The following is a 12,132-nucleotide window of genomic DNA, read 5'->3' as shown; positions in this document are numbered from 1 at the left end:
GGACTGTTTGATAAGTAGAAAGTCAAAGTAATTTACATTTCTGTGACTTTCAAACATCACAACACTTTTTACACCAATAACTAACTAATGTAAGGACAGGTTTTTAAAAAATGTGTCATTAATAACCCGTTTTATTTACTGAATTTATTTAATAAATGTATTATTTCTTTTATTTATGAAAATTTGCAAACATCTTTTGACAGACCGACTAAAAAACCAACAACTTAGAAATATATATATATGAACAAACTATGACATCAAACACATTTAACGTTTTTGTTCCTAACATGTTCTTGTTCTGATCCGACATGATACTCTGATATATCTGTAGTCTGTAAACTGTGTTTTAGATCAGAAAGCTCTGAGGAACAGCGAACGTCCACCTGATCAGTTTTATTTGTTTCTCTGGAGGAAAAGACAGTTTCCTGACAGTTGAGTACCCGAGCTTTCAGTCAGACACATGAGCCTCACTGACGACTGACGGAACAACAAGCAGGGTTCATGTTGGAGGCAACCTGAGAGCGAAGCTGCCCATCATCATCATCATCTTCGTCGTCGTCGTCATCGTCACCTGGATCAGGTGAGTCAGACTGTGGCTGCTGCATTATGAATGAAGCGGTGAAAGGCAGCGGGGCGCCGTGGGGGTTTCTGGGTAACGGACACCAGCTCTTACTGCGGACGTATCAAACTAAACACTTGTGTCGGAACGATGGGACATAAATTCAGCTCTTATCTGCTGTCAGAGTCCTTTAGATGTTTTAAAGTGCAGGACAAGAAGTTCTAGTGAAGCTCTGAGCCGCTGCAACCGTCTGTCTGACCATCTGAGAGCAGCTGCAAGTGTTTATATGTTAAACTTCAAACCATCGTTAGCTTTACATGGACATTATTCATTAATTCATCTCTTATTTTATTGCATTCATGTTTTAGAAGATGTTTCCCCCTCATCAATTTTATTTGTCAATGTTTTCAAAATCTATTTTATCTAGTAGTCTATTTATTTTTTAATCTATTTAATTGATTGTATAAAATTGTATAAAACAAAAATTGATTGTATAAAATTGTATAAAACAAAAATTGATTGTATAAAATTGTATAAAATGTATAAATTGATTGTATATAATTTTCAGTCTCTGGTTTTTTTGTCTTTTCTTTGTTTTTATTTCTTTTACGTTTCTCTTGTTTTGTTTTTACAATAAATTGTTTTTTATCTGTTTTTTTAAACTGAAATGATTTAATGATTTGTCTCTTTTATTTTGCTGCCTTTGTGAAGCAAAACTCCTCTATAACTAAAGATTATTATTGTTCTTATTATTACTCATGTGCATTATTCTCTAATTGTTGTTACTGTCGGCTTTGAATCACATGAACTTTTACCAAAGTTGATTGATTATCTGATGAAAGGTGTGTTCCTCACCTGAGCCGTCCGTCCTGGGCGGCGGCTCCTCCAGGTATGACTTTGGTGATGAAGATGCTGGGGTCTTCACCGATGTGGGGGTTGTCTGTGCCGCCCGCGATGCTGAAGCCCAGCCCCGAGTTTCCCTGGATACCGACGACAATCGACAAAGAACGTCATTAAGAAACCAACAACGTGTCGGTCCGTCTCTCAATACCGCCCCCCTTCTCTAGTCCGTCTGTGACTCTCATTGGTTCCTACTGACGACTTTAAAAACATCACACCTACATGTCTTTTCTAACATTATTCTCCAGTCGACATGAAATGAAAAACATCATTTCTGTAACTCTCAGTGATGTAATTCTCCTCCAAACTACGTTTAATAACATCAGGAGGATTGAAGCCTGAGGCCTGTTGAGCCTACAGACAGAACGACAGACAGTCTGTGGTTCCTGTGGGACTCAGCTGGCAGAGATGGTTTTTATTTACGCTGCTCTGATTATCATTCGCACTTGAGGAAGCACACAGCTGAATTAGGAAGAGAAGATAATAAAGATTTCACCACAGGCAGAGTCAGGGATTAAAACACAGCTGCATTAAAAAGAAAGATCACAAATAATGTTTCACAGAGTCAAGCAGAGTTGATTCATCACGTTTACCCAAAATTCAACCCGACATATTTGGAAACTTATGAAACATCTGGATGAAGAGTTTAAAATAAAGCCTTGTTGGTTTGTAAAGACACCAGTTGGGAGTTTTAAAGTACATGAAAGCAGTGCGTCAAAGTCAAACCAACAGTATCTGCAGCCAGGATTCGCTCACTGTGAGTTACGAGCTGCGGCTCCTCGTTAACGAGGCTCGTTAAAAAGGTGAGTGAGAGTTACAGCGAGTCCGTTCGTTAACAACATGGCTGCCGTTCAGCCTGACATAAAAAACAGGACGTGGTGTTCGTGGTCTTACCCTCTCCAGCGTGATCTCCTCGTACTCATAATCAGCCTCCGTCCCGTTCACCTGCACACACACAACATTTATTACTCATGAGGATTCATCACCTCTATGTATATAACCTGCAGATCGTATTTATTCAGTCGTCTTGTCTTGTCTGTTGTTGATTTATTACTCATAAACAAGCAAAAATAAAACAAAACTGAAGACAAAACAGACAAACAAATGCTTTATATGATCATTTTTAAAGGCTTTTAACTTGAAGGGTTAAAGAAGCAGAATAAAGTTGGAGTTTCTGCTGGATAAGCAGCTTTTTTAAACCTCCTTTTCTTATTTTCTTAACATCTCAGTCTTGTGTAAATTAATCCGGCAGAGACGATGAGGCGTCTCGCTGACAGCGGCCAACATCCCGACCGTCACGGAGCCAATCAGAGGCCGGGAGGCTGTTTAGTCCGATTTAACGTAGACTGGTCTGACTCCAGCAGCGGTTCAGTCAGGGACAGACAGACAGGAAACAAACCACTACCAGAACCTTCATCAGTCTGAACGCAGCGAACAGAGAGACGTGTACGGTGTGATGTCACACTGCACCGTGTTCCAGTCCTGGACCGCTGATCATAAAAAGTCTTTAAGTTCTTATGACGACTTACTTATCACAGAGATACTAGAGGAGAGAATATTACAGTCAACAGTAGGTGATGTTACACTGTCAACACAACATGATGCTGCAGCTGTTTACTGACATAAACACATCAGCACATCAGGAAACCAGCAGTCAGGTGTCCATAGTAACAGTGAGATATGTTTTCCTCGCTGTAATCATTCCTCCTGTTCATACTGGATATTAAAAGATCCTTCAAATGTGTTTTCAATGGAAGTGATGGAGGCCAAAATCCACAGTGTGTCCACACAGTCATTTAAAAGTCTGTGTGAAGCTTCTATTCAGCTTCAGCAGTCTGAGTTCGTCATATCAAGTGGATATCTGACACATTTACAGTCTTTGTGTTTCCCTGTTGAGCTGCAGGTGGAAGTATAGTAACAAAAAGAGGAACTTTGGCACTAAAAAGACTGTAACGTTGAAAGATATCTACTTGATTTGACTCATTTGGACGCTGAAGCTTCATATTAGCTTCATATTAGCTTCAGATAAACTTTTGGATTGTGGATTTTGTCCTCCATCACTTCCATTGTAAGGTCATTATGAAGGGATCTTCTAATGGTCAGTATGAACAGGAGGAATGATTACAGCAAGAAAAACAGGTTTCATGTTGATTTGGGCTCCTGACTGTTGGTTTAAGACAGACTAGAGTAAACTGTGAACTCGTCCTGTTTGTACAAAGTGCTTCTTGCATGATGTCTAGTGTCAAACTGGAGAACCAGACTAATGATGTCATAGGACACCTTTGGCCATGTTGAGTCAAATTATGCCACTTTAATTTGCATCTCCGTTACCAGTTTAAACGTGTCGAGTTGTACCGAGTCAAACCTGAGATGGACCATCTCTGAGGCCTCCATGCAGGTTATAGTGACGTCTCGCTGACCACAGCAGACCCACGTCGACCGCCTTCTCTCAGCTTCTTCCTATTTAAACAAGCTGAACGACTCTCTCTACTTCTGTAGCTTCTAAACTGAATCTCTGTGGTTTGAAGTTGAGTTTCTCTCCTGCGTCCCTGTTTGTTCTTCCACATATCTGCTTTATTTTACTTTCAGCCGTGTCGGAGCCGCTTTAAGTTACTGCAGATGAAAACATTTCCTGCTGCTGCTTCATATCAAAAGCTTTTCCACTGACAAGCTAACGGGACGATTTGTATTGTGAAGAACTAACGGGAAATGAAATGTGTTTAACCACCGTTTTACAGCCGCGACTTCGACCACTAATCACAGCCGTGATGTATAAAAGTCCGCTGCTTTCAACTGAAGACAAGCGCATCATCAGTTAAAGACAAGTAACAGAGACGCGGATCCCTGCTGCGCTGGGATGACGACAGACGTGTTGTGTGTGTGTGTGTGTGTGTGTGTGTGTGTGTGTGTGTGTGTGTAGAGCAGGAGACTCACGTATGGAGGCGTGTCCAGGCTGTCTGTGTTGACCACCACAGGAGGAGGGTTTGCCTAAAAGAGAGAGAAGAAGACACATCACAGCGTCAGAGGAAACATCTCAGCTCAGGAAAAAAACAAAAACAAAACAACCCCATTTAGATCAGCATCCAACCACAAACCCCCGAGCAACCTCCCACAGAGCTCCACCCCTGCACACACACACACACACACACACACACACACACACACACACACACACACACACACACACACACACACACACTGAACCGAAGCCGTCCGCCGTGCAGCAAAAAAACAAAAAGGCAGCGCTGACATGAAAGACTTACTCTCCTCATGATGCTACAGACCAACTGAGGATAAAAAGAGGCAGCGTGTGGATTTGAGCAGAGATTAGTGAGGGAAGAGCCGTACGTACATGACGGCATTTCACACTGCAGAAGATGCAATGTTGAAGCATGAAGGCTTAAAAAAAATAAATAAATAAATCAGTCAAGCTCAAGTCCTGCAGGACGGCGACTCTGCTCCTCAACACTTCTTCTTCTTCTAGTTTTTAAATTCTAACTCGCTCACTCATTCTGTTTCTGCCCCGCTCGCTTGCTCAGTTTCTGCCCCGCGAGGAGCCAGATGGGCTCTTTAAAAAAAGTCAAATGGGGGGGCGGGGGGGGGGAGAGTGTGGCATTTCTCCCACTGTTTTCTATCTCTAATCTGCTCACTTCATCAGAGCAACACAGCTGGACAGCAGACATGGAACTAAACTCTATATGACAGCAGCGAAACAAACAAACAAACACATGAGCAGCCACATAAACCAGAAGACAAATAATAAATCTATAGATGAAGCAGAGGAAAATAAAACAACAACAACAACAACAACAAAAAAAAAAACCTGTGACGTCGGAGGGATGATGGTGGTCTCGGCTGGGATTGGCGAGATTGGGATCACAGGGATTATGGGAGAGGAGGGCGGGGTGGCCTCGGCCTGCTGAACAATAGCATGGTGAGGGGTCTAAGGTTAGACAAACACAGTGCAGCACAGATGAAGAGATGAGGAGGAGGAGGAGGAGGAGGAGGAGGAGGAGGATGTATGCATGTCCCTGTTGACTGACAGCTGTTGTGATCAGCTGTACCTGCTGTCTGTCTGTTTGGTTTTATTATGCTCAGGTGCCAGCCGGGTGGAGTTAAGACACACAGAGGGGGGAAAGGACCGCAGAGTGTCAGAGAGGTCGGCCAATCACAGGAAGACGCTCTGTGATTGACAGATTACCTGACACTTGTGCTTTGCTCAGACGATCCTGATGTGGCAAACTCATCACCCATCTGCTGCTCTGAGATGATTAAAGCTGCAGAGTGTGTGTGTGTGTGTGTGTGTGTGTGTGTGTGTGTGTGTGTGTGTGTGTGTGTGTGTGTGTGTGTGTGTGTTGGTCTCAGCAGGGGGTTGATGTTCTTTTTTCTGATTATTGGAAAGAGCAGATATTTCAATCTGGTGGAGCAGAGAGTATTAACCCTGACGGCACCGAGGGTCAAAGGTCAAGTTTATTTTATTACTGCAGCGCCTTTAAAACAACAAGACATCAACGTATGTTTTACATAACATATAAAAAGAGGAACAGAATGATATAAGAACACACACACATCCACATTATTCCCAACCTCATGATCATCAGGTTCAGGAATAAAGTGGATAATTAAAATAAAAACTAAATGATAAATGGAAAATGAAACAGGAGAATGAAAACAGAAAAGTCTTGATGTGATTCATCAGCAGTGAGAGTTGTTTCTGTTCAGATGTTTGGTATAAATGCTGATTCTCCAGGTTTTAGTCTGGACTCTGAGGACAGGAAGTGGATCCGTCCCAGACCACCAGAGAGGTCTGGACGCTTCGTATCATAAGATCAGATCAGAAATATATCTGTCTCTGCTACATACATTCATTTACTGTTATCTGATCTTTCTTCTAGTGAAACACTGGATAGTTTGTTAACATGCAGTGAACTCTGCTTTAACTCTGCAATACTTCAGATCCTTTTACTGGAGCAGCAGCTGCTTTTTCTACATGTTAACATGTTAACAGAAGCTGCATCATGTGTTCAATACTCACAGATTAATAATGAAATCTTCAATTTGTATTTTAATATCAAACTGTCTTTGATGTAATCAACTGTTTTTGACGTGGGTGTTATTTTACTTTTATATTTTGAGCTTCTTTATGTTTCTTTGTCTTTTAACATCTTGAGATCATGTTGATTATTTTATTTTGTCTCTGTCCTCCATAAATGAATCATATCATACATTATTTTAATTATCGATTAATCTGCTGGTGATTTTCTCAATGAATCATTTTGTCTATAAAATGTCAGAAAATAGTGAAAAATTCCTGTTAGAAGCTGCAACCAGCACATGTTGATAAAAACAGGATGAAGAGTAGTGAGCGTGAGTGTGAGGCGGCCTTCAAACACTGTGACCTCTATTATGCAAGAGAAGGGACCTCATGAAGCTGCTGGCAGGAAGTTGCCGCTCTCTGTGTTTCGGTAGAGGCTTAATTGTTGTGCTGCAGCAGCAGAACCCGCAGCCCCATGGAAAACCAACAGCCGCTAAAATTAGCCCCCCGCGCATCGACCGCATTGATCCGCCAGCCCTACTTCTGGAGCGCCGCTCTGAAAGCCGCTGACAATGGGGCTTAATTGCTCCCAGAGAATACAAACCGGTCTGACAAACGCAGCAACACGAGACAGAGAGAAGAGTTTATGTTTTAATTTAACAGTGACGGCTGGGAGTGAGCGCTCCCCCCCGTTCAGACGGGATCTTTGAGCTGATGAGCTGAGATGATGATGATGATGATGATGATGATGAACCAGGACTAGAGAGCCTGATCTGATCCAAAAGACAAACATTCAGTCTAGTGCCGAAACATCAGCTGATGAATCAACACCTATCCCAATAACTGATCCATCAATGAAGTTATTTATCATGTGAAACCATCAAACGTTCTGTTTGTCTTCACTGTGACGATTCGCTGCTTTTCTCTCCTTCATGTCTGTTTGTCAGAAAAAACAACATTTTATATGACGTCACTTTGTGCTTTAGTACATTTTAAGGGCTGTTTCACTATAATCTGACACGTTATAGTCTAACAGATGAATCATTGATCTGCAGCCCCTAAATTAATCAATCAGATAATAAGTCTGCTGATATTCAACAAGTAATGTGATCTATATTAATCCTTTATGGTGTAGAGCGCCAAACACTGTTAGAAACACATCAGTGAGCCACTCAGCTGCACTGACATGTTCCTTCATCACACACACACACACACACACACACACACACACACACACACACCGTCCTGCTGCCAGAAACACTCGCTACAGCACCGAACGTAGATTCATCCGCCACTGAAAATAGTCCCCAACAAACGCACTGTTTCCTCCTGTTTGTTTGTTAAAACCACAGTGAGCAGCTGTTATTGAGCCTCCTCTTTAAACATGAAACTGTTTGTAAAGTTTTCAGAAGGAATCAGAGAGTCAGAGAGTATTGATAGATGAACTCATTGACGATAAGAACATTTTAAAACCAGAGGCTGATGGTTTAAATGACATGTTGAACGGATACGTCAGAGCAGACAGATGACAGCAGGATCAAACATGGACACATGTTGATTCTCCATCAAGTGACCGACTGTAGTAACTCACAGATCACAACATGTGCAGCTCTGACAACTGTTTAGTTCCTCATGATGAGTTCAAGGGTCAAACGTCACACCAAAAAAACAACAACTGATGTTTTGTTAAACGCCAGAGATGATAAAGTGTCAAACTGACCTCAAACAAAAAGTAAACTTGTTGAGCAGTCGTACAAGAACTTTTTCATTCAGCAGAAAATATCAGCAGCATTTGATTGAAGTCTGGAACATCAGATTATGAATCAGCCATCAATGATAACTGATTAAACCGATTAAACCACAAAGTATTAACCTGAGACCTGAACCTGTAAGACTAACGTGACCGGGAAGGAAACAGCTTCCAGTAAAACCAGTACTCATCTCCCAGCTTCAGACTGAACCACGTCACATGTGTCTGATGTTTTAACTACCTTACTGAAGACGAAGGGGACCCAGGGGATCTCCGGCCTGCTGGCTGCGTGGCTGCTGCTGCTGCTGACCACTTTGGCCGTGCTCTTGGTGGGACTTTTCTTCACGCTGTCCCGCAGGTTGAGGAATCGGCTGCGAGCTCGGCAGGACGCCGGCACCGTGCAGGCGGTAAATGTCGACAGAGACGCCTGGACCTGAGAACGACCCGGCGGTGGCGGCGGCGGCTGCTGCTGCTGCTGCTGCTGACGGTGAAGCTCGATGGCGTGCTGCCTCTGCAGCGGGTGCAGGTGGGCGATGGACTCCTGCAGGTTGATGTTGACCCGCGGCAGCTTCTTCTCGCCGCCGTTCATGGCCTTGGAGGTGAACTCCTGCCGGGGGTAATGTGTGGTCATCTTCCTGGAGGAGATTCCCGATTGGAGGAGGAGGAGGAGGAGGAGGAGGATGTGGTTAAATAATAAATGATGGAGGTTTCCTTCAGGCTTGTTCGGTGTCTGCGGTGCGACGGCAACAGATCCAAACTCAATCCTGTTAATTCAGGCTCCACCACAGAAGCACAATAACACTCCCTCTTCAGCTGCTCTTCCTCTGTGACACCCTCCCTCTCGTCTTCTCTCATTCTCCTGCCAATTAATCGGCTTCAGTGAGCGAGGCACATGTCAGCACGATGGGGAGGGAGGGAGGGAGGGAGGGAGGGGGGGGGGGGGGTGCTCCACTCGCTGCATGAATAATCGATAACGCCCCCGGATTCAGACACAGCGACGTGCATGTCAGCGTCAGCAGCGAGGGGGGGAATGCGACGAGGACTCCTGGTTAGCAGCGGCGGGCAGGAAGCTGCAGCTTTCATGTGGATATTCTCTGCAGCAGCTTTAAGCCTCTGCTGAAGATAAAAAACCTGACAGTCGACTCTCGCAGGATGTTCAGAGCTGAACCACGAGCTGCTGCTGCTGCTGATGCTGCTTCTCTTCGTTTTTAGGTTTTATTATTTGACACTGCAGCAGCCTTTGACTGTAACGTTACATACAGTCAGACATGTGACTGCTCTGTATAATAACTGTCACATCCAGGTTACTGATGACAGCGTCCATATTTGTTTGAAGCTCTTAATTTGACTTGGTTGACACAGTCTGAAGCACCTCTAGAAGAGGAAGAACTAATTAATTTATCATATCAACTATTTTGACAATCAAATAATCTTTGTAGTGATTTTTTTAAGTCAAATTTCCAAACATTTGCTGGTTGCATCGTCTCTAATAAAGACCTGCTGAGGTTGAAACTGTTCATGTTTTAATTGTCATGAATAAAAACGAGTGATAAAGATTAATAAACACAAATAAACACTTATTTTTAATGTATATATGTTGCTCACAACTCTTTAAAAACAAACTTATCAACAATGTTTATATCTCCTCAGGTTTTTACTCTAAAATATCAATAAATATCTGAACCCCAGTATTGGTTGGACTACATTAAATATAGTATCTACTGAGAGCTGACTGGCTTTGCACTGTGGACTGTTTAGTATCCAGCCTTCATGTTGGGTAAACTATGAATGGACAAATCATTCTTACAACATAAAATACGCTCCAGAATAACCCACATATGAGCGTTGACATGACAACGGTCGCTGTGCGGACAGCGATCTGATGTCATAAGTGGATTTAAAAATCCAGGAGGAGGGTTTTGGTGGGAGGAGCGTTTCCTCTCCAGCATCCAGCTGAACACACTGACCCATCAGCTGAAACATCACTGCTTCACTTCTACACGATCAATAAACCAGCCTCCATCGTCTTTATTCACCAAACAATATCTACAGTCCCTGAACGCCTCATCTCCATCCGTATTCATGATGAAGAGGCGACGATTTCAAAACAAATCCATACGCAGCCGTGGAAATATCTATACGTCTGCATTGTTTTTGATGCATTTGACTGTCATGTGAACAATGAAGCGGGTTATTGTCGCTGTGTTCGCCCCCCCCCCCCCGAGGCTCCATCAGCATCGACCCGCAGCGTTAAACGTGCAGGAATCTGGATCCTGATGCACACGATTCATAACAACAGGAGCACAAACGCAGCATTTAGAGAGCAGATCAATACGACAAACTGTGAACATGTGGTCACAAGCAGGATGTAAAGAGGTTGACTGAGTGCATGTCAGAGCCTGCGCGCACACACACACACACACACACACACACACACACACACACACACACACAGGTACAGCACTGAACAGGATTAGTGCCTCGGCTCTGCTGCTGTACGTCTACAGCTCCACCTACAGGCCGCACAGCTCAACACACACACACACACACACACACACACACACACACACACACACACACACACAGCTGCAAGATTCACTTTCATCATTGAAGATAAATGTAAAATTGTGCGAAACATCATTTGAAATGACAAAACCGGCTAAACATTGGAATAACGGGAAATACTAATCATCTCTCAGAGAGACGGAGACTCGTTGCCTTCCTGGACTCGTTAGATGAATCATCACAGAACAGTTGTTCTAGAGAGATATAGATTAACGCTGGCGTTGTCACATATCTATCAATATAAGTGAGGATATTCATCTGAGCGGAACAACTCATAAATTCCCATAAAATCCAGCAGCTGCACTGCAAACTGGAGCTGCTAATAGCTGATTCAACATACTTTTAACAGAACCAATTTGACTAAATGCAAACACATATACACTTAAAAAAAACAGGCTCAAGCTGTAGCTCAGTTACCGAATCCATGGCAACCTCATACATCCTGGTTACATATTATGGGAACTCCTGAAGCAGCGACACTCTCCCCCATCCATTCATCTCCAGATATCAAAGTTGTACATGTGGGAATGTTGGGGGGAGTATCTACGTCAAGACATCTTTTAAATAGTTTGTTCTTTTGATATTTGCAGTTTAAGCATCATTTAGCTTTACTGAGGTTAACCCATCAGATTTCTGGTGTTTTAAATCCTATAATAGATAAATAAAACAGCCGTGTTGATGTTTTCTGTCCATGTAGATCTTTAGCTTGTTGTGCGGATCGTTAACCTGCGGTCGGGCTGCTGCAGGTGGAGGAGCGGCACTGTCGACACGCCTGACGGGACACCGAACAGATTACAGTCATGAAATCTGAGCTCAGAGACGTTTCAGCCCTGCAGGTTCTCCGCTGGGCTGAAACGTCTCTGATCACGTCCGAACCAACAGCTGCAGGAAGGAGGGAAAGAACCGCAAAACCCCGCCAGTGTTACTGCCTCGATCCAACAACAGGACGAAGACCAAACAAGTTTACAATTATTAAAGTATTAAATTAAAAAGTCCAGTTCATGTTCTCGTAGACGGCATGAGGTGACAGAAACTCTCCTGGTTGAACCATCAGTACAAAACATGAACAACTGTTAGAGAATATCTACTTCTTGATGAAAAAAAAAACAGCCTGAGGGCAAGAAGTCAACTACAACTCCCAGGGTGCATTTCATCCAATCTCTTCAGGTTCTGTTATGTGCGCCGCTAACAGCGAGCTAAAGCTAAAGGTGACACTTTAATAAAACATTCAGCAGCTTAAAGCAGCTCTCTTTCTGATTCTGGGTCAGTTTGGGATGAATTTAGCAGCTGTGTGTGTTTTTATTTGTTACCTTCATAAATATC

General features: G+C 43.1%; 1 protein-coding gene across 15 annotated transcripts in view; it reads right to left on the bottom strand.

The window, feature by feature from the left end:
* The window catches only part of dlg1b (discs large MAGUK scaffold protein 1b), a 135,560-nt gene that overhangs the window by 34,754 nt on the left and 88,674 nt on the right, over window positions 1–12,132 (bottom strand). For 9 of the 15 annotated variants that reach the window (XM_067606914.1, XM_067606915.1, XM_067606916.1 and 6 more), the window contains 4 exons: window positions 5,283–5,378; window positions 4,394–4,447; window positions 2,354–2,404; window positions 1,415–1,539 (listed from right to left, as the gene is read on the bottom strand). In XM_067606914.1, the coding sequence (XP_067463015.1) occupies window positions 1,415–1,539; window positions 2,354–2,404; window positions 4,394–4,447; window positions 5,283–5,378 (326 nt within the window). Of the gene's footprint in view, window positions 1–1,414; window positions 1,540–2,353; window positions 2,405–4,393; window positions 4,448–5,282; window positions 5,403–12,132 lie in introns of all 15 variants that reach the window. The other 6 variants (XM_067606923.1, XM_067606924.1, XM_067606926.1 and 3 more) reach the window with 3 other exon arrangements.

The sequence above is a fragment of the Thunnus thynnus genome, chromosome 12 (genome assembly GCF_963924715.1).
Source record: "Thunnus thynnus chromosome 12, fThuThy2.1, whole genome shotgun sequence".
Taxonomy (NCBI): Eukaryota; Metazoa; Chordata; class Actinopteri; order Scombriformes; family Scombridae; genus Thunnus; species Thunnus thynnus.
The sequence above is the reverse complement of the archived record's forward strand: the minus strand, read 5'-3'. Positions and strand labels throughout refer to the sequence as shown.